Source organism: Microcaecilia unicolor, chromosome 5 (assembly GCF_901765095.1).
Source record: "Microcaecilia unicolor chromosome 5, aMicUni1.1, whole genome shotgun sequence".
In the NCBI taxonomy this organism is placed as follows: Eukaryota; Metazoa; Chordata; class Amphibia; order Gymnophiona; family Siphonopidae; genus Microcaecilia; species Microcaecilia unicolor.
In genome coordinates this window covers 193,389,081-193,412,233 of record NC_044035.1, presented here as the reverse complement: position 1 = coordinate 193,412,233, position 23,153 = coordinate 193,389,081, and the positions used below count along the sequence as shown (strand labels likewise).

General features: G+C 47.2%; 1 protein-coding gene across 1 annotated transcript in view; it reads right to left on the bottom strand.

Moving 5' to 3' along the window:
• CFDP1 (craniofacial development protein 1) overlaps window positions 1-23,153 on the bottom strand; it is a 669,081-nt gene that overhangs the window by 3,308 nt on the left and 642,620 nt on the right. Inside the window, 2 exon segments of the mRNA XM_030203683.1 lie at window positions 17,172-17,185; window positions 17,187-17,331. Of these exon segments, the coding sequence (XP_030059543.1) occupies window positions 17,172-17,185; window positions 17,187-17,331 (159 nt within the window).

The window sequence follows — 23,153 nt, the reverse complement described above, 5'->3', positions numbered from 1 at the left end:
CTGACGCGGCCAAAAGGGAGCAATCAGAATCATGGTGCCTTGGTCTTGCTTGAGTTTCAACAAAGTCTTCCCCACCAGAGGTATGGGAGGATAAGCATACAGCAGACCTTCCCCCCCAGTCCAGGAGGAAGGCGTCCGATGCCAGTCTGCCGTTGGCCTGAAGCCTGGAACAGAACTGAGGGACCTTGTGGTTGGCTCGAGATGCAAAGACATCTACCAAGGGGGTGCCCCACACCTGGAACATCTGGCGCACTACTCGGGAGTTGAGCGACCACTCGTGAGGTTGCATGATCCTGCTCAACCTGTCGGCCAGACTGTTGTTTATGCCTGCCAGATATGTGGCTTGGAGCAACATGCCGTGACGGCGAGCCCAGAGCCACATGCTGACGGCTTCCTGACACAGGGGGCGAGATCCGGTGCCCCCCTGCTTGTTGATGTAATACATGGCAACCTGGTTGTCTGTCTAAATTTGGATAATTTGGTGGGACAGCCGATCTCTGAAAGCCTTCAGAGCGTTCCAGACCGCTCGTAACTCCAGGAGATGTCTGCGATCGCGTTCCTGGAGGACCAGCTTCCCTGGGTGTGAAGGCCCATCGACATGAGCTCCCACCCCAGGAGAGATGCATCCGTAGTCAGCACTTTTTGTGGCTGAGGAATTTGGAAAGGACGTCCCAGAGTCAAATTGGATCAAATCGTCCACCAATACAGGGATTTGAGAAAACTCGTGGACAGGTGGATCACGTCTTCTAGATCCCCAGCAGCCTGAAACCACTGGGAAGCTAGGGTCCATTGAGCAGATTGCATGTGAAGGCGGGCCATGGGAGTCACATGAACTGTGGAGGCCATGTGGCCCAGCAATCTCAACATCTGCCGAGCTGTGATCTGCTGGGACGCTCGCACCCGCGAGACGAGGGACAACAAGTTGTTGGCTCTCGTCTCTGGGAGATAGGCACGAGCTGTCCGAGAATCCAGCAGAGCTCCTATGAATTCGAGTCTCTGTATTGGGAGATGATGGGACTTTGGATAATTTATCACAAACCCCAGTAGCTCCAGGAGTCGAATAGTCATCTGCATGGACTGTAGAGCTCCTGCCTCGGATTTATCACAAACCCCAGTAGCTCCAGGAGTCGAATAGTCATCTGCATGGACTGTAGAGCTCCTGCCTCGGATGTGTTCTTCACCAGCCAATCGTCGAGATAAGGGAACACGTGTACTCCCAGCCTGCGAAGCGCCGCTGCTACTACAGCCAAGCACTTCGTGAAAACTCTGGGCGCAGAGGCGAGCCCAAAGGGTAGCACACAGTACTGGAAGTGACGTGTGCCCAGCTGAAATCGCAGATACTGTCTGTGAGCTGGCAGTATCGGGATGTGCGTGTAGGCGTCCTTCAAGTCCAGAGAGCATAGCCAGTCGTTTTCCTGAATCATGGGAAGAAGGGTGCCCAGGGAAAGCATCCTGAACTTTTCCTTGACCAGATATTTGTTCAGGGCCCTTAGGTCTAGGATGGGACGCATCCCCCCTGTTTTCTTTTCCACAAGGAAGTACCTGGAATAGAATCCCAGCCCTTCTTGCCCGGATGGCACAGGCTCAACCGCATTGGCGCTGAGAAGGGCGGAGAGTTCCTCTGCAAGTACCTGCTTGTGCTGGAAGCTGTAGGATTGAGCTCCCGGTGGGCAATTTGGAGGTTTGGAAACCAAATTGAGGGTGTATCCTTGCTGGACTATTTGGAGAACCCACTGGTCGGAGGTTATGAGAGGCCACCTTTGGTGAAAAACTTTCAACCTCCCCCCGACCGGCAGATCGCCCGGCACTGACACATTGATGTCGGCTATGCTCTGCTGGAGCCAGTCAAAAGCTCGTCCCTTGCTTTTGCTGAGGAGCCGAGGGGCCTTGCTGAGGCGCACGCTGCTGATGAGAGCGAGCGCGCTGGGGCTTAGCCTGGGCCGCAGGCTGTCGAGAAGGAGGATTGTACCTACGCTTACCAGAAGAGTAGGGAACAGTCTTCCTTCCCCCATAAAAAACGTCTACCTGTGGAGGTAGAAGCTGAAGCTGGCCGGTGGGAGAACTTGTCGAAAGCGGTATCCCGCTGGTGGAGCTGTTCTACCACCTGTTCGACTTTCTCCTCCAAAAATATTGTCTGCTCGGCAAGGCGAGTCCGCAATCCGCTGCTGGATCCTATTCCTCCTGGTCGGAGGCACGCAGCCATGAGAGTCTGCGCATCACCACACACCTTGAGCAGCGGCCCTGGACGCAACATCAAAGGTATCATATACCCCTCTGGCCAGGAATTTTCTTCTGCACGCCTTCAGCTGCCTGACCACCTCCTGAAACGGCTTGGCTTGCTCAGGAGGGAGCTTGTCCACCAAGCCCGCCAACTGCTACACATTGTTCCGCATGTGTATGCTCGTGTAGAGCTGGTAAGACTGGATTTTGGCCACGAGCATAGAAGAATGGTAGGCCTTCCTCCCAAAGGAGTCTAAGGTTGTAGAGTCTTTGCCTGGGGGCGCCGAAGCATGCTCCCTAGAACTCTTAGCCTTCTTTAGGGCCAAATCCACAACTCCAGAGTCGTGAGGCAACTGAGTGCGCATCAGCTCTGGGTCCCCATGGATCCGGTACTGGGACTCGATCTTCTTGGGAATGTGGGGATTTCTTAGAGGCTTGGTCCAGTTCGCCAGCAATGTCTTTTTTAGGACATGATGCATGGGTACTGTGGACGCTTCCTTAGGTGGAGAAGGATAGTCCAGGAGCTCAAACATTTCAGCCCTGGGCTCGACCTCCACAACCACCGGGAAGGGGATGGCCGTAGACATCTCCCGGACAAAGGCCGCAAAAGACAGACTCTCGGAGGAGAAAGCTGCCTTCAGGGGAGGGAGTGGGATCAGAAGGAAGGCCATCAGACTCCTCGTCAGAGAAATATCTGATGTCCTCCTCCTCCTCCCACGAGGCCTCACCATCGGTATCAGACACAAGTTCATGAACCTGTGTCTGAAGCCGTGCCTGGCTCGACTCCGTGGAAACACGGCCACGGTGTGAGCGTCGAGAGGTAGACTCCCTCGCCCGCACCGGCGAAGCTCCCTCTGCCGACGTCGTCGGGGAGCCTTCCTGGGAGGCGGCCGCAGTTGGTACCCGCAAGCGGCACCGATGTCGGAGACCTCACTTCCGGGCAAGGGGCCAGCCGGCCCCTCACTCGACAGTACCGGTGGCGCAAGCACCCCCGGTACCGGAGGGGAAGGGCGCAACAGCTCTCCCAGGATCTCTGGAAGAACGGCCCGGAGACTCTCGTGCAGGGCGGCTGTGGAGAAAGAGATAGAAGCCGATGCAGGCGTCGAGGTCAGAGTCTGTTCCGGGCGTGGAGGCTGTTCCGGGCTGTCCAAGGTGGAGCGCATAGACACCTCCTGAACAGAGGGTGAGCGGTCCTCCCGGTGCCGATGCCTACTGGGTGCCGACTCCCTTGGCGACCCAGAGCTCTCGGTACCGATGCGGGAAGGAGACCGGTGTCGATGCCTCTTTGACTTTTTCAAACGAAGCATGTCACCGGAACTTCCGGTACCGACGAGGAGGACGTAGAATCCAACCGTCGCTTCCTCGGGGCCGAGGCCGAAGAAGGTCGGTCTCGGGGGGGGGGGGGGGGGGGGGGGGGGGGGGGGGGGGGGGCTGTACCGCAGGAGCCCTCAGGGTAGGGGGAGACCCACCCAAAGGCTCACCGCCACCAGCAGGGGAATGGACAGCCCTCACCTGCACTCCAGTCGAAGCACCACCGTCCGACGACATCAGCACTAGTGGCGGTCCCGGTACCACCGACGTCGACGCAGCCTTCCGATGTCTCAGTACCGACGATGCAGAGGGTCGATGCCTCGATGCAATCGATACAGTCGCGGCCGAGGTTGGAGGTCTTGACGCTGTCGACGTCGATGCACTCGATACCCCCGGTGCTGTTGCCGACGAAGAGCCCGAGAACAACACGTTCCACTGGGCCAATCTCGCTACCTGAGTCCTTTTCTGTAAAAGGGTGCAAAGACTACAGGCCTGCAGGCGGTGCCCAGCCCCCAGACACTGAAGACACGACGTGTGCCTATCAGTGAGCGAGATTACCCGGGCGCACTGGGTGCACTTCTTGAAGCCGCTGGGAGACTTCGATGACATGGGCGGAAAAATCACGCCGGCGAAATCAAAACTCGTAATGGCGGAAAAGGCACCAAAAAAGAGGGAGAGAAAAACTCGAACCGAGGCCTCAAAAGGGCCTACCCCGAAAACGAAAGTAAACTTAGCGGGGCAAAAAACTGGAAATACGGGAAGGGGAAAAAAGACCGAAAAGGTCTTTTCTCAAAATCCCCTTTTTTTTTTTTTGTCTAAGCAAAAGCTAAAAGACGCGCGAGGGTCAACTTAAGGGGCGCGAAGGGCGCAAATACGACCGTCCCGAGCGCGGACAAAAGAAGACTGACGAACACGAGCCGGTTCGGACGGGAAGACGGCCGCGCATGCGTGGTGCACATCGGTGCGCGAGGACTAGCAAAGGCCTTTGCTAGTAAAGTGTTCCGATTGGAGGGGCTGCCGTGGACGTCACCCATCAGTGAGAACAAGCAGCCTGCTTGTCCTCGGAGGATACATGTTTTCTAGTAGCAAAATAAAATTTCACAGACAAAGGGAATTCAGTAATGAAATATCTCTGCAGAAGACAAAGCATAAGCTACCTTAGAACAAGCAATTTGTAATACAGTGTTCTTCACTGCATGGCCTGGGAGTCAATGGCACCCCCAATCAACCCTAAGTGACAAATTTTTCCCCCACCTTCTCCATAGTCCTTGCTGCTGGTATACCACTGCAATGGTTGTTCAAGTGCAGTTCTCTGTGAGTCTAAGCTGTGTGCTACCAAAAATCCCACAATTTTTATTATGAGACAGAGAAAGGTGCAGCAGGTTTCAGCACCGTGTGCTTCAAAAGAGTGTGTGGCACAGAAGAAAACAGAATGACTGTTCAAGAGGTGACACCATCAACAAGTTTCTGGAGAAAGCACAGTAGGGGATTAAAATCTTGGGCGGTGGGGGGAGCCAGATTGAAAGGAATATAAAGAGGTAAGGTCTCACTGAACTTTCTTTCTGAGAAGTTCTGAGAGAAGAGGACATTTCTCTGGTAAGTGAACATTATTTTGCTTTGTGCTTTGGGAACTCAGATTGGGGTTTAAAGGAGGAATTGTAGGTTAGTGATAGGCAGAATAAAAATATAAAAAAAGCAAACTTTATCAACTAATCTCCATACACTTTTCCCCCTAGTTTTAAAACTTCAACCTTGTACCACAGTATTGATAGATAGCCTCGAGCAGGCACTGCAGGACCTAGCTTAGTTTTCATCCTGCCCACCCCTAGCACAACTCTTTATTTATAGTCAGTTATTGTAATTAGGATAACAAGCAGGGAGTGCTCTTACAGAGTTTTAAATACATTTCATTACCTTCTAATAGAAAACACTAAATAAATCACACAATATACCATATAAACTAAAGATATTTTTACATTAGGCTAATATCCTTAATACCTTAGCAAGTTTTAAATTATTGAAAAACCCAGAAATACTAAGATGGTGTCAGCAGTCCAGCAACGAGAAGGGTGCTATCCAGTCCTTTGCATTGTGTGTCACATGTATAATTATATCCCAGTTGGTAAGAGGTTATATGTGTGTGCCCGATGAAAAGAGCTTCTAGCTCTCAGAGAATGGGTCCGTTCTCTTGAGGCTAGAGTAGCAGATTTGGTGGAACTGAGGGAGACAGAGAGATAGATACAGGAGACCTACAGGGATGTTGTAGAGAAGTTGAGGCTAGAGTAGCAGATTTGGTGGAGCTGAGGGAGACAGAGAGATAGATACAGGAGACCTACAGGGATGTTGTAGAGAAGTCTCACCTCCAGTCTGGCAGCCCCTATGCTGCCTTGGAGGAGGGAGGTCTCCTAGAAGGAGAGCATCACCCTGGTGAAGTAGGAAGTACTCCTGTAGCCAGAACCTGCCCACCAGGGGATGTACTATCCTCTCGCACCGAGGATATGTCTCCAAGAACTTCAGCTCAGGAGGGAAAGGTTAGGACCACTGTTGTAGTTGGTGAGGATCACCTGGTGACTTGCCTGCCTGGTGCGAAGGTGGCGGACCTCGCACATCACCTAGACAGGATCTTAGACAGTGCTGAGGAGGAGCCAGCTGTCTTGGTACATGTGGGTACCAATGACATAGGAAAATGTGGGAGGGAGGTTCTAGAATCCAAATTTAGGCTCTTAGGTAGAAAGCTGAAGTCCAGATCTTCCAGGGTCGCATTTTCAGAGATGCTCGCCATTCCACGCACAGGACCCTAAAGGCAGGCAGAGCTCCTAAGTCTCAATACGTGGTTGAGACAATGGTGCAGGGTTGAGGGATTTAGATTTGTTAGGAACTGGGCGACATTCTGGGAAAGGGGAGACTGTTCCAAAAGGATGGGCTCCACCTTAACCAGGATGGAACCAGGCTGCTGGTGCTAACTTTTAAAAAGGAGATAAAAAAGCTTTTAAACTAGAATGGGGGGGGGGGGGGGGGGGATGGAGAGAGCCAACAGTCACCCAGGAGTGCATGGTTTGGTGTGTTGTATCCTTGAAGATACTAGTGAAATAGGACATTTAGGAAATCCCAGTAGAGAGGTTTCAACAATGCTTAAAGTAAGCCAGGTGTGCTTAATGAGAAAGAAGGAAAAAGGATGCGCATGATCCCCTTCAACTTCTAAGCAGCTTGTACATCAAAGGAAAAAACACAATTTTGTATACAAATGCTAGAAGCCTAAAAATAAGATGGGAGAGTTAGAATATATAGCACCAAATGATGAGGTAGATATAATAGGAATCTCAGAGACATGGTGGAAAGAGGACAATCAATGGGACATTAAATTGTGTCACAATGATAGAGAGGATCAAATTAGAGAGGGGGGGGGGGGGTTGCGCTATATGTTAAAGAGGAAATTGAGTCAAATAAAATAAACATTCCACATAACACAGAGAGCTGAGTGGAATCATTATGGATAGAAATTCCATGTGTGAAGGTAAGGAGTATTCTTGTAGGACCAGAATGAACAGATGCATGAAGAAATGATTAAAGAGATTAGGAAAGCTGGCAAATTGGGCAATGCTATAATAATGGGTGATTTCAAATACCCCAATATTGACTGCATAAATGTTACATCAGGGAGTGCCAGGAAGACAACATTTCTAGATGTAATAAGCAACTGCTTCTTGGAGCAGCTGGTCCAGGAACCAAAGAGAAGGAAAGCCATTTTGGATCTGGTCCTTGGTGGCGTGCAGGGCATTGCGCGAGAAGTGGCAGTGTTGGGCCCCCTGGGAAACAATGATCATAACATGATTAAGTCTGAGCTACTATCTGGGATGAACCCGCAAAAGAAATCTACTGTAGCTTAATATAATTTTCGAAAGGGCGACTATAATAAAATGAGGAAAATGGTAAAAAAGAAACTAAAAGGATTGGCTGCAAAGGTTAGGACACTAAATCAGGAGTGGACGTTATTCAAAAATACCATCCTGGAAGCCCAGTCCAGATGCATTCCACGTATTTGTAAAAGTGGAAAGAAGAGAAAACGTCAGCCTGCATGGTTCAAAGGTGAAGTAAAAGAGGCCATTACAACCAAAAGATTGTCCTTCAAAGAATGAAAAGGGACCCAAATGAAGAAAATAAGAAGCAGTATAAGCACTGGCAAGTCAGATGCAAAGTATTAATAAAGAAAGCTAAAAGAGAATATGAAGAGAAACCTGCCGCAGAGGCTAAAACTCACAGTAACAACTTTTTCAGGTACATCAGAAGCAGAAAGCCTATGAGGGAATCCGTGGGACCGTTACATAGTAAATGACGGCAGATAAAGACCTGAACAGTCCATCCAGTCTGCAGAACAAGATAAACTCATTTTACATGGTATGTAATACTTTATATGTATACCCGAGTTTGATTTGTCACTGCCTTTCTCAGAGAACAGGCAGTAAAAGTCTGCCCAGCACTGTTCCTGTACTAAAAGTTCTGAAGCTAATGTGGAAGACCCTTAAAATTTACACTCTAGCCTATCCATATCTATTCAGTCACGATCAGGGCGCAGACCGTAGAAGTACGACCTGCACCGGTTTTACTCTCCAAATACCGGCGTCGCCACCCGATCTCTGCTAAGATTCCGTAGATCCAATCCTTCTAAACAGGATTCCTTTGTGTTTATCCCACGCATGTTTGAATTCCATTACCGTTTTCATCTCCACCAACTCCTGCGGGAGGGCATTCCATGTATCTACCACCCTCTCCATGAAAAAATACTTCCTGACATTACTCCTGAGTCTGCCCCCCTTCAACCTCAATTCATGTCCTCTAGTTCTACCACCTTCCCGTCTCCGGAAAAAGTTCGTTTGCGGATTAATACCTTTCAAATATTTGAACGTCTGCATCATGTCACCCGTTTCTCCTTTCCTCCAAGGTATACATGTTCAGGTCAGCAAGTCTCTCCTCGTACGGTTTGCAACGCAAATCCCACACCATTTTTGTAGCTTTTCTTTGCACCGCTTCCAGTCTTTTTACATCTCTAGCAAGATACGGCCTCCAAAACTGAACACAATACTCCAAGTGGGGCCTCTCCAATGACCTGTAGAGGGGCATCAACATCTCCTTTCTTCTGCTGGTTATGCCCCTCTCTACGCAGCCTAGCATTCTTCTGGCCAGGGTCATCGCCTTGTCGCATTGCTTCTTCAAATTCATATCCTCAGACACCAACACCCCAAGGTCTCTCTCCTGAGTCGAGCTTACTAATCTCTCCCCTCCTATCCGGTTACTCACGTTTGGGTTTCTACACCCCAAGTGCATCACTCTACACTTCTTGGCATTAAATTTTAACTAAGCTTACAAATTAGGGGAAATGCTAAATCACCAGAGTCATATCATAAATATGCACATTAAGACTCCACAATTATATCACAAATACAAATTTTATTGCATCTATGTGTCTTTACAAACCGAATGACACATCTACAAAACACATACAAATACACCACCATTCATTCACCATTCACACTTCACCAGCAATAACAACCAGTATAAAGTACATATAATTGAATGTATTTCATGTAATATAGCTGTACAGTGCACAAATATTCATCAGCAAATGTCCATCAGAAATAAACTGGCGCATATCTTCTTGTATACTGTTCTTTCTATAAGCGCATTCAATAGCGCTGATCATGAGTTCATGCAGCACAAAGCATATCCTTGCTTGTGCTCCACAGCCGGTGTGACTCACAGTCGTCAGCATCAACCGTTGCATTCATTAACACTCAAAATGAATACATCTGCTGAACTCAGATGGTACATTGCCAGTTTTCAATTTTTACAACCAGTTGCAGGTCACGGGTGAAGGGTGACTAAAACCACCATCAAGGCAGATACTTTTCATATTCACCACAATTCCCCGATGCTGGACCGCATTTCAATACTCTTCCTCAGGAGGAATCATCTTTTCACCTACAACATTATAATGGTATAATTATCACCCTCTAAACCAAACCTTAACAAACAATATCACTTCAAGGTAACCCAATACATATCACTTACTGTCTTTCTTCTGAGTGACTGCTTGCCACAGGACTTTACAAAAGGGGCGTGAGCTTCTCAACTTAAATACCAGGCAATGCTAACCACGCCCGGTATCTATTTAAAGACGTACAATATTATACCCATTCCACCTCTTGATTAAGGCCATACGGGGCCTCCGTCCCCCAGGTAAAAATGTACCGTTGCTCAATTACGAGTAACCGAGCACTGATATCACCCCCTATGCTGGGGAGGAGGAACTTGCATCAATATAAAACAGTGAAGCTGATCTATCGAGTGATTACATGCCCTCCAATGGGCCACCAGAGGGGCTTCCAATTTATTATGACTTATATTGCTGATATGTTCAGCTAGTCTGTTCTTCAATTGCCTCTTGGTGTGCCCAATGTAGTATAAATCGCACGGGCATGTAATGCAGTATATTACACGTTCGCTGGTACAAGACGTATTGTATCTCAACAAAAACTGTCTGTTGGTGCTGTAGGCATGTATACCCAATGAGTAATTCCCAGGTTCCCGTTTACAGAAGTCTGGCTAAACAACTTCTTAGCTCTGCCTAGGGGTATTATTCTACAGGAACCTGCCTCTTCTGGTGCCTTCCGTTGTAGAGAACTGTGATAAAGAAAAGTCACAGCTGATATATATTAGAATTATTATAAAGATAAGAAAAGCAGGCTGATATTCTCACATGTGGGGTATCCCTAGCCCCCAGGCTCACTCAACACAACAACATTGGTCAATTGGACCTCGCAACGGCATAACAAAGATTCACCTGAAACAAAAAACATCTGAGAGTGCAGCCTGGAACAGAATAAAAATGGGCCTAGGAGGGTTGGAGTTGGATTCTACACCCCAAACAGATTCTGCAGCACTGACTGCCCAAACCGACTGTCGCGTCGGCTATCCTGCTGAAGGCAGTAGTGAGATGTGAATGTGTGGACTGATGACCACGTTGCAGCCTTGCAAATCTCTTCAATGGAGGCTGACTTCAAATGAGCCACTGACGCAGCCATGGCTCTAACACTATGAGCCGTGACATGGCCCTCTAAAGTCAGCCAGCTTGGGCATGTGAAGGAAATGCAATCTGCTAGCCAATTTGAGATGGTGCATTCTTGTTGGGATTGAAAGAAACAAACAGTTGGGCGGACTGTCTGTGGGGCTTAGTCCGCTCCACGTAAAAGGCCAATGCTCTCTTACAGTCCAAGGTGTGCAACTTGTCCTCACCAGGGCGGGAATGTGGATGGGGAAAAATGTTGGCAAGACAATTTTTTTTTAATTGGTACCCCGCGCTTTCCCACTCATGGCAGGCTCAATGTGGTTTAGGTACTTATTTGTACCTGGGGCAATGGAGGGTTAAGTGACTTGTCCAGAGTCACAAGGAGCTGCCTGTGCCTGTAGTGGGAATCGAACCCAGTTCCCCAGGACCAAAGTCCACCACTCTAACCACTAGGCCATCTGACTGGTTCAGATGGAACTCTGACACCACCTTCGGCAAGAACTTAGGGTGAGTGCGGAGGACTACTCTGTTATGATGAAACTTAATATAAGGTGCATGTATTACCAGGGCTTGGAGCTCACTGACTCTACGAGCTGAAGTAACTGCCACCAAGAAAATGACCTTCCAGGTCAAGTACTTCAGATGGCAGGAATTCAGTGGCTCAAAAGGAGCTTTCATCAGCTGGGTGAGAATGAAGTTGAGATCCCATGACACTGGTGGAGGTTGACAGGGGGCTTTGACAAAAGCAAACCTCTCATGAAACGAACTACTAAGGCTGTCCAGAGATAGGCTGACCTTCTACACGTTGATGATAAGCACTAATTGCACTAAGGTGAACTCTTACGGAGTTGGTCTTGAGATCAGACTCTGATAAGTGTAGAAGGTATCAAGCAGGGTCCATGTAGGACAAGAAAAAGGATCTACGGCCTTGCTGTCACACCAGAAGGCAAACCTCCTCCATTAAAAGAATAACACTTTTTTGTGGAATCTTTCCTGGAAGCAAGCAAGACTCGGGAGATACCCTCTGAAAGGCCTAAAGAGGCAACTTCTAAGCTCTCAACAGCCAGGCCGTGAGAGCCAGAGACTGGAGGTTGGGATGTAGAAGCGACCCCTCATTCTGGGTGATGAGGGTCGGAAAACAGTCCAATCTCCACGGTTCTTCGGAGGACAACTCCAGAAGAAGAGGAAACCAGATCTGATGGGGCCAGAAAGGTGCAATCCGCGGTCTTGCCTGAGTTTCAGCAGCATTTTCCCTACTAGAGGTATGGGAGGATACATACACAGAAGGCCTGTCCCCCCAATGAAGAAGAAAGCATCTGATGCTAGTCTGTCGTGGGCCTGGAGTCTGGAACAGAACTGAGGGACTTTGTGATTGGTCTGAGTGGCAAAAAGATCCACCGAGGGGGTGTCCCATGCTCGGAAGATCTTGCGGACTACATCCATGTTTAGTGACCACTCGTGAGGTTGCATTATCCTGCTCAGTCTGTCGGCCAGACTGTTGTTTACACCTGCCAGATATGTGGCCTGGAGAAACATGCCGTGCTGTGAGCCCAAAGCCACATCCTGATGGCTTCCTGACACAGAGGACGAGATCTGGTGCCCCCCTGCTTGTTGGTGTAATACATGGCAACCTGATTGACTGTCTGAATTAGAATGACTTGATTGGATAGCCGATCTCTGAAAGCCTTGAGAGCGTTCCAGATCGCTCGTAATTCCAGGAAGTTGATCTGAAAATCCTTCTCCTGAAAGGACCAAGCTCCCTGAGTGTGAATCCCATCTACATGAGCTCCCCACCCCAGGAGGGATGCATCCGTCGTCAGCACTTTTGTGGCTGAGGAATTTGGAATGGACGTCCAAAGGTCAGATTGGATCGAATGGTCCACCACTGAAGGGATCTGCAAAACTCTGTGGAGAGATGGATTACATCCTCTAGATCTCCCGTTGCCTGACACCATTGAGAAGCTAGAGTCCATTGAGCTGATCTCATATGTAGGCATGCCATGGGAGTTACATGAATGGTGGAAGCTGTGTGTCCTAAGAGTCTCAACATCTGCTGAGCTGTGATCTGTTGAGATGGACATGAGGACCAGGAGATTGTCCGCCCTTGCCTGGGGAAGAAAAGCTCGAGACGTCCAAGTCTCCAACAGAGCTCCGATGAACTCTAATTTCTGAACCGGGACAAGATGGGACTTTGGATAATTTATTACAAACCCCAGTAGCTCCAGCAGTTGAATAGATAAGGGAACACATGCACTCCCAGTCTGCGTAGAGATGCTGCAACAACTGCCAGGCACTTGGTTAATACCCTGGGCGCAGACGCCAAGCCAAAAGGCAGCACACAGTACTGAAAATGCTGCGTTCCCAGCCGAAACCGCAGATACTTCCTGTGAGCTGGAAGTATCGAGATGTGGGTATAAGCATCCTCTAAGTCCAGAGAACATAGCCAATCATTTTCCTGAATCATGGGAAGAAGGGTGCCCAGGGAAACCATCCTGAACTTTTCTCTGAGCAGGATGGGGCGCATTCCCCCTGTTTTCTTTTGCACAAGGAAGTACCTGGAATAGAATCCCAGTCCTTCTTCCCCTGGTGGAACGGGTTCGACCACATTGGCTTTTAGAAGGGCGGAGAGTTCCTCTGCAAGTACCTGCTTGTGCTGGGAGCTGAAGGACTGAGCTCACGGTGGGCAATTTGGAGGCATTGATGCCAGATTGAGTGTGTATCCTAACCGGACTATTGAAGAATCCACCGGTCGGAGGTTATAAGAGGCCACCTTTGGTGAAAAAATATCAACCTCCCCCCGACGGGCAAGTCACCCGGTACGGACACTTTGACTGCGGCTATGCTGCACTGGAGCCAGTCAAAAGCCCGTCCCTTGCTTTTGCTGGGGAGCCGTAGGGGCCTTAGGCGCACGGCGTTGACGAGAACGCACATGCTGGGACTGAGCCTGAACCGGCTGCTAAGAGGCAGGAGTGTACCTACACCTATTGTAGGAATAGGGAGCACTCCTCCTCCCTCGAAAAAACCTCCTGGATGAGAAGGCAATGGCAGAAGACGTCCGGCGGGAGAGAGAATCCATGGCATCATGATGCTTTTTCATCTGATCAACCACATCCTCTACTTTTTCTCCAAAGAGATTATCCCCCTGGCAAGGAACATCTGCCATTCGTTGCTGGGTCTTCTGATCCAGGTGAGAGACATGCAGCCATGAGACTCTGCGCATCATTATACCTTGAGCAGCTACTCGGGATGCCACATCAAAAGTGTCGTAAGACCCCCTGGCCAGGAATTTGCGACACGCCTTCTGCTGCCTGACCACCTGGTGAAAAGGTTCTGCAAGCTCCGGAGAAAGTGTTTCAACTAAACTGGACAGTTGCCTCACCGAGTTCCGTAAGGGACTACTCGTGTAGAGCTGGTATGTTGGATCTTGGCGGCAAGTATTGCGGCCTGATATGTTCTCCTCCCAAAAGAATCCAAGGTTCTAGACTCTCTGCCTGGGGGCACCAAGGAATAGTCTCTAGTACTCTTGGCTCTTCTGAGAGCAGGGTCCACCACCATGGAATCGTGAGGAAGTTGGGCCTTCACCATTACAGGCTCTCCATGGACTCTGTACTGGGACTCGGACTTCTTGGGAACCACTGGATTAGAAAGAGGGCAAGACCAATTCCGCATCAGCACTTCCCTGAGTGTATTGTGCAAGGGGGCTGTTGCAACCTCTGCAGATGGAGAAGGATAATCCAGGACCTCGAGCATCTCAGCCCTGGGCTCATCCACAGCCTCCATAGGGAATGGATTGTCCTTAGACATTTCCCGTACAAAGGATGAGAAAGTAAGACTCTCAGGTGGAGACATCCTTACTTCAATTGGTGGAGTAGGATCAGAGGGAAGCCCACAAGACTCTTCCTCCAAAAAGTAACTGGGGTCGTCCTCTGCTTCCCACGAGTGCTCCTCCTCGGTATCGGACAAAAGCTCTCTAAGAACAGCCTGAAGCTGAGCCTGTCTTGACGTCATGGGGGATGTCGAGAAGTCGACCCCTGCCTGGACTCTGGTGAAGCTTTCTCCACCGACGTCGAGGGGGAGTCGACCCGGGTGGCAACCAGCTCCGGTACTGCAAGCGGCACCGAGGGTGGGGACCTCCTCACAGGTGATGGCCCAGATGCCGTCTCTGCAGTCGGTACGGGAGGCACAAGCAACCCCGACACCGACTGATGAAGCAACTCTTCCAGAAGCCCTGGAAGAAGGGCCCGGATGCGCTCGTCAAGAGCTGCCATCGGAAAAGGCTGTGGGGCCGGTGCAGGAGTTGGTGCTAGAATTTGAGGGGGCTCGAGAGCTGGTACCAGGCTGCCAGTCGACTGACGCATTGGCACCTCCTGAATGGAGGGTAAGTGATCCTCTTGGCGCCGACGTTTCTCGGGTGCCGACTCCCTCTGCTCCCCGGAGCTCTCGGTACCATGTCTGGAAGGAGATCGATGACGATGCTTCTTCGCCTTCGCTCGACGCCCGTCATCGAGACTCCTCAGTACCGATGAGGATGACGTGGAATCCACATGCCACCTCGGGGCCAGGTCTGAGAAAGATCGGTACCGGGGGGCCTGCATAGCAGGAGGCCCCGAGATGGGTGGAGACCCACTTGATGCCTCACTGCTCCCAGCTCAATGCAGTCTCTCGGCAGCCATTACCTGCGCTCCTGGTGTCGCTGCTTCCTTCGACGCCGATGTCGATGCCTTCGGTGCCGATGTTGACATCAAAGGACCGGACTGCTGAGCCTCTCGAGCCACTTGGGTCCACTTCTTCATCAACTTGCACAGCTTACAAGAAGCTGGAAAGTGGTCGGGCCCAAGACACCACACGTGAGGGTCGGTGCTCGAGATGGTCTGGTTGCAGTGAGTACAACGCTTTGATGACATGGGCAGGAAAATAGCGTCTGTGAAATCAAAAGGCTCGATTGTGCCAAATAAAAAGGCACAAAAAAGGGAAAAAAGACACGACCAAGCAGCCTAAAGGCGGCCGCAATGAAAAAAGAAAGGAAACTTCCAGACGTGAGGAAAAACTAAAAAAATAAGGGAAAATTTTTTTAAAAAAAAGTTAAAGTAAGGATTAATAATAAAGAAGAAAAAAAAAGACTAAGAGGGTGCGATAAACACACAAAAAACGGTTCTACTGAGCCAGAAAAGGGAGTAGCATCGCAACACAACTCAAGCGCGGAAGAAAAATACTGAGAGATGCAAGTTCACGTCCCGCCCGCGCGACGGAACATTCCAGAAGATTCCTAAGCTTGAAGATTTTTTCTGGTCTCCTGGGGTCGTCGTGGACAACAACCCACATGTAAGAAAATTAGAGCCTGCTTGGCCTCAGAGAAATATTTCTTCACTCATTGTGTAACTGAACTCTGGAATTTGTTGCCACAGAATGTGGTAAAAGCAGTTAGTATAGCAGGGTTTAAAAAAGATTTGGATAACTTCTTAATAGAAAAATCCATAAGCCATTATTAAGATAGACTTGGGGAAAAGCCACTGCTTATTTCTAGGATAAGCAGCATAAAATGTATTGTACTGTTTTGGGATCTGGCCAGGTACCTGTAACCTGTATGGGCCACTGTAACCTGTATGGGCCACTGTTGGAAACACGATGCTGGGCTTGATGGACCTTCAGTCTGTCCTAGTATGGCAACGCTTATGTTCTTATGACTTGAATACTGTGGCTTATCAATGCTCCCCAAGGAACTTGATGAAGCTTGAATGGTAACAAATGGTCTAATATAGGTGTGCAAAGTTAGTGGAGACCTACTGTAATAATTTCACAGTTGTATATCTGCCAAATATGCGTCCACTAAATATGGCATGGGGGAAAGTGGTGGATACTTATTCCAGTTGTTGCATTTCAGTTTTATTTTTTTGAGTAAATGCTTGGCCCCCCTAACAAAATATATTTTTCCCTTGAAAGTTATGGAATATAGTGCATTGACTGTGAGCCCACTAGGGCCAGATAAAGTACCTGTATATAATATATGCAAACTACTTTGGTTGTACCCACAGAAAGGCAGTATATCAAAAATTCATGACCCTTTACCTTTGATGAGTAGGAAAAAACCCCCTCATCATTCAAATGAATGCAAGTCTGATGCACTCACACAACAAAATGGTAAAATTATTACAAGGGGTGTAAACTTTCTATAGCCAGTGTATATGGTTAGAGCAGCAGGGTGAGAATTGTTTATAAATCCTGCTGACCTTCCTTGGATCCTAGACAAGTCACTTCACTCTCCATTTTCTCAGGTTCAAACTATGGAAAGATTTATTTCAGTGGGGACTATTTATCAAGTACTAATGAAATTCATATTAATGCAGATTAGTAAATATAGTTCACAGATGTAACTTATTTTGAGTTACTATAGAAAAAACATGAGCTAAATACTGCTTTTTACTATAAGTTTTAAAATACACACACACACACAATATATGTGTGTGTGTGTGTGTGTTACCTCTGCCTCAGAAGAATGGCATACAAGAGTAGTAAATATGAACCTGCCCATACTTTCTTCCCCTGGATATAGTGGAACAGTTTCCTGTTTCTCACTTACCCTTCTTTTCCTCGGGTTGTATATGGCCAGTTCATCCCCGATCCCTTCCTCCTCTTTGAAGCTCTCCCAGTCCAGTTTGGATTTCTCTAGCGTGCTCATCTTCTGCTTTTTATTTCCCAGTTTCCCCATAATATTGCTCAGCCCAGTCGGCCTCTTCACACTGAAGAAGCAAGAAACAAAAACCAGACAAATAAATACAAATATTTACCAACGCTTGCACCATCCAAACTTCTCAGTTCATGTGATGATCACAACTGGTGTTTTATACAAACTATCAAAGTTCTAGGGAAGCCTCCGTTAACCAGTAGACTCTGCTCTCTTTCCACCTCTGCCACTATCACAACTGACAGTCTGGCTGCAACTTCAATAATCCTTGAAGGATGACAAATACCTGAGGGATGTCCTTGCTGCTTCTTTTAGTTCTATCTAGATCGGGATAATTCCCTGCTTCCCCCAAGATTGTGGTGGAGTAGCCTAGTGGTTTGTGCAGTGGACTGAGTTCAATTCCCACTGCAGCTCCTTGTGACTCTGGACAAGTCACTTAACCCTCCATTGCCCCTGGTACAAAATAAGTACCTGAATATATGTAAACCGCTTTGATGTAGTTGCAAAAACCTCAGAAAGGCGGTATATCAAGTCCCATTTCCATAATGAATTTGCACTTAAAAAGCTGAATTTCCAATTTCAGAAGTACCTGAGGTAGTGCAGGTGTCAACTTCAATTCTTAAGAGCAGGGCATCAGACTTTAAGCTACTATGGTCAACAAATTAACCTTATTCTTCTGTAGGGTAATTTAATAGAGGGATTTTATAAATTACCCCAGGGGTTACGTGTGTGCAAAGAAGACGTATACCTTTAAAGCCACTGTATCTCAACCCGGTACTCGGGGCACACCCAGCCAGTAAGCCTTGCAAGAGATTTGTATTCAAATCTATTCTTATCCATATTGTTCTGGAATTTTCTGGTCTTTTCTTTTGGGTCTGCTTATTTCTGTGTGTTTCTGTGAGTTTCCACTGATAGTGGCAAGACAGGAATTTCTGGCTGACCACAAACTGACAAAGACCATTGCCATGACATCCCAACCGTCTTGTTACAAACAAACTAACAAGACCCCCGTTGTCATGACATCCCAACTGTTTGTTACTGAGCAGAGGTGTGGCAAGGACACTAAGGCCCTATCACAGGACTCCTATGTACTTGCAGGATTGCTGATTGGGTATATATGAGGTGGTCCGTGATGGGAAGGGTATATAAGTAACTGCTCATAGTCCGACTGGCAAGAGAAGTTTCATATCCTTGCCCACAGTCTATTTCCCGTAAGAACTAATTCTTTGCAGCTAAGAATCTTTCATTCATTCTTTCTTTCTCTTCTTTCACTCAGCTCTGTGACCTTTGTATGACAGTGAGGAATAAACTTTCCTTCCTCCTTTTTCTCTTTTTCTTTATATAATTACCAGAGCTACTGATGTTAGATTTTGTAAGTTTATTATTTTCCACAATTTGCTACTGATATCTGATCCTGTTCTGGTGAGTAATAAAAGACATTTTCTCTTTCTGATTCCTGCCTAATTATTTCTGCAGTCAGAGAACAGAAAAGCCAAAAGCACGCAGCCAGTACAATATGCATTGCGGATATCCTGAAAACCTGACTGGCTGTGTGTGCCTCCTTGCTTCTAGTATTTTATACAGGCATACAGACAGTCTCAAAATAGGCACTTAATGTACATGGCTTTCACACATAGCCAGTGTGTTATAAAATTTCCTTCCACTCGTCTAACCCAGCAGGTTACTCCTGCTCCTTTGGGCTTCCAGTCCATTTGTTATAAGGGTGAGAATCTTGCACCATGAGCCTTGGTTTACAACTATGAAGCTCTGATGAACAAAACTAGTAAGTAGGGGGTAAATCTATAAGATTTAGGTGGAAAATACATGGGTATGTGAAAACATATGTGTGTGTGAATGGCAATACTGTGGCCAAGTATATATCAATCTTTGATGGTGCATACTTTGCAAAGAGGCATTCATGTGGGCAAAGGATGGGGGGGCACACATTTATGTCTGTACATTACAGAATACAACTAAGTTACTTACCTGTAGCAAGTGTTCTCTGAGGGGGGGATGATGTTATTCATGGAGCCCGGTGCAGATACTGCCAAATGCACTGTCGCTTTAAATCTTTGAGGCATTGCCCTACTGCGCAAGCGTGGGTGCCTTCCCACCTGACACTCAAGCGTGGGACCAGCAGTACAGTACTAAAGTTAAGACAACAAGAGGAGGTGGGAGGGATGTGAAAATATATGCCTAATGTCCTTGGAGAACACCTGCTACAGGTCAAGTGGGCATATATTCTCACATATGGGACTCACTAGCTACCAGGCTCACAACATAAATGAATTTTGCAATTTAGTTGATAGTGAGCCTTGGTGAATGAAAAAGGGGCCGGAGTTGACTTAAGTAGTAAAAAGATTCTGCAGGACTCCTTGTCCAAACCAGCTATCCATCCTAGGATGTTACTCCAGACAGTAGTGAAGGTGTGGATGGAAGACCACGTAGCTTGCCTTGCAAATGTCTTCAATGGAAGCAGAACAGAAATAGGCTACTGAAGCTTCCATGGCCCTTACATTGTGAGTCGTGACTTCACATGAAGGATCAAGTCCAGCCTGAGTATATGTGTGGAGATACAGTCAGTCAGACAAGTAGAGATTGTATATTTGGTAACGGGTATCCCTAAACTGTTAAGGTTGAAGGATACAAAAATCTGGGAGGACTTCCTATGAGGTTTTATACGCTTCAGATACACTACAGTACATTTGTAGTCTAAGGTATGCAGTGCTGCTTCTCCAGGATGAGAGTGTGGCTTAGGGAAGAAGATAGGTATTACAATGGACTGATTTAGGTGGAACTCCAATACAACTTTAGGGAGAAACTTGGGATGGGTTCGGAGTACAACCCTGTATGGTGTAAGGTGGGTCTGCCACAAGGGTTTGAAATTTTCTCACTCTTCTGGCAGAAGTAAGAGCTATCAAGACACTACCTTATATGTAATGAACTTCAGAGAACAGGAACAAAGTGGTTCAGAAGGAGGTTTCATGAGAGTTGTGAGTATGACATTGAGATTCCAAATGACAGGTAGTGGTTTGATAGGAGGTTTGGTATGAAATTAACCTGTCATGAATCTTACTGTCAGGGTATGAACAGAAACTGGTTTATTATCACCTTTGAAATGAAACACCTAATGGCACTCAAGTGTACTCTGACTGAGTTAGTTTGAGGCCAGAATTTGAAAGATGGAGGAGGTACTCCATAAGGGTAGGAAGAAAGCACGTAAGCGGGTCGAAGGCTCTGACTACACACCAGAGGGAAAATCCCTTCCACTTGAAATGGTAACATTTTTCTGGAGAAGTCTTCCTAGAGACTAGAAGTATCCTAGATACTGCTTTAGGAAGGTTTAAGGAACGCAATTCTGTGTTAGGAACCAAGCCGTCAGGGCTAGAGAGCCAGGGTCTGGGAGGAAGGATCACTCATTTTGTGTTATTAGGGTTGGAAAAGGATCTCAATCATTCTCTGGATGATAACTACAGGAGAAGGGGGAAGCAGATTTGACTAGGCCAGTAGGGAGCAATTAGAATCATATAGAAGGCCTGTTCCTCAGTGGAATAAGAAGTCATCTGGGGCTGCACGATTGGGAGCATATATTCTGGAACAAAGCAGGGAAGCTTGCTGAGGAGAAGCAAAGCAATCTATCACTGGGGTCTCCCACTCCAGAATATCCAACGAACTACAGAGTGCTGAGTAACCATTCATGAGGTTGAAAGACTCTGCTCATTTGTCTGCTACAGCATTCTGTTTGCCAGCCAGATGAACAGTTCTTATAAAGATGTTTCGAGAAGTTGCTTGTTGACAGTTGGTAAGAACCTGTTTCTCCCTGCTTGTTGAGGTAATACATTGCTACCTGGTTATCAGTGCGAACATCATCTGGCTCACCTTTACCCCATGTTTATTTATGCTTCCAAAGAATGAAGCAAATTGGTGAGGCAAGACTTCCCTCGGCTGAATCCATGCTGCCTCTATCCCAATAAACCATGTTTGTCTACGTGTTCTGTAATTTTATTCTTTATAATAGTCTCCATTATTTTGCCAGGCACTGACATCAGGCTTACCGGTCTATAATTTCCCGGATCACCCCTAGAACCCTTTTTAAAAATCGGCGTCGCATTAGCTACTCTCCAGTCTTCAGGTACTATGGACGGTTTTAATGACAAGTTACATATTACTAACAGCAGATCAGCCAATTCATGCTTGAGTTCTTTGAGTACTCTTGGATGTATGCCATCTGGTCCAGGTGATTTCCTATTCTTTAATTTGTCAGTTTGGCTCAGTACATATTCCAGGTTCACTGAGAATTCTTTCAGTTCCTCCGCATCATAACCCTTGAAAACCATTTCCGGTACTGGCAGAAGCAAAGAATTAATTCAGTTTCTTCGCTATGGCCTTGTCCTCCCTAAGTGCCCCTTTTGCTCCTTCGTGATCTAACGGTCCCACGGATTCCCTCACAGGCTTTCTGCCTCTGATGTTACTGTGAGCTTTAGCCTCTGCGGCAAGTTTCTCTTCATATTCTTTCAGCATCCTTTATTAATGCTTTGCATCTGATTTGCCAGTGCTTTATGTTGCTTCTTATTTTCTTCATTTAGGACCTTTTTCTTTTAATGGCCTCTTTTACTTCACCTTTTAACCATGCTAGCTGTTTCCTCTTCTTTCCACCTTTGCAAATACGTGGAATGCATCTGGACTGGGTTTCAAAGATGGTATTTTTGAATAACGTCCATACCTGAATTAGTGTCCTAACCTTTGCAGCTGATCCTTTTAGTTTCTTTCAACCATTTTCCTCATTTCATTATAGTCGCCCTTTCGAAATTAAATGCAACTATAGTAGATTTCCTTTGCGGTTTTATCCCAGTTAGTAGCTCAAACTTGATCATGTAATGATTACTGTTTTCCAGGGGACCCAACACCACCACCTCTGGCACTATGCCCTGCACGCCACCAAGGACCAGATCCAAAATGGCTCCCCCTCTTGTCGGTTTCCTGGATCAGCTGCTCCAAGAAGCAGTTATTTACTACATCTAGAAATTCTATCTCCCTGGCACTCCCTGGTGTAGCATTTATCCAGTCAATATTGGGGTAATTGAAATCACCCATTATTATAGTATTGCCCAATTGCTAGCTTTCCTAATCTTTGTAAACATTTCTTCATCTGTCTGTTCGTTCTGTCCCGGCACACAGTAGTACAGCCCTACAAGATACTCCTTCCTTTCACACATGGAATTTCTATCCATAATGATTCCACGCTGATATCTGTTTCATGTGCAATGTTTATAGTAGAAATATTTGCAAAGGTTTATATTTATTTATTTATAGCATTTATATCCCAACATTTTCCCACCCATGGGCAGGCCCAATGTGGCTTACATCAGTCTGAAAAAGGCATACTTCTATCCAGCATAAACAATCAAGTACATGGAAGAGGAGAGATCAGTGAGTAATTACAGAGAAGGGGAAGGTGTATAAAGTCGAGGATGTCGGTTAGATAGTTACAGTTCAGCAGTTATGGATGCAATGGTGGGACTTTTGTGTAAGCTATTCAAATAAGGTGGTCCTTGAGGGTTTTTCTGAAGTCAGATGATCGGGAGTAGTTTTAACAGATTTAGGTAATCCATTCCACAAATGAGCACCAACATAGGAAAGGTGGATGCGTAAGTGACTTTATACTTGGGGCCAGAACATGTAGGGTAATGGAGAGTTAAGTACGACGAGATGATCTTGTGAGAGTTCCTAAGTGGCAAGTTGATAGGGTTATTCAAATAAGCTGGAGCTTCACCATAGAGGATTTTATGCACCAGGGTGCAAACTTTAAAAGTTATCTGGTCTTTGACGGGCAGCCAGTGTAGTTTCTCAAGTGGCCTTGAACTTTCGAACCTCGAT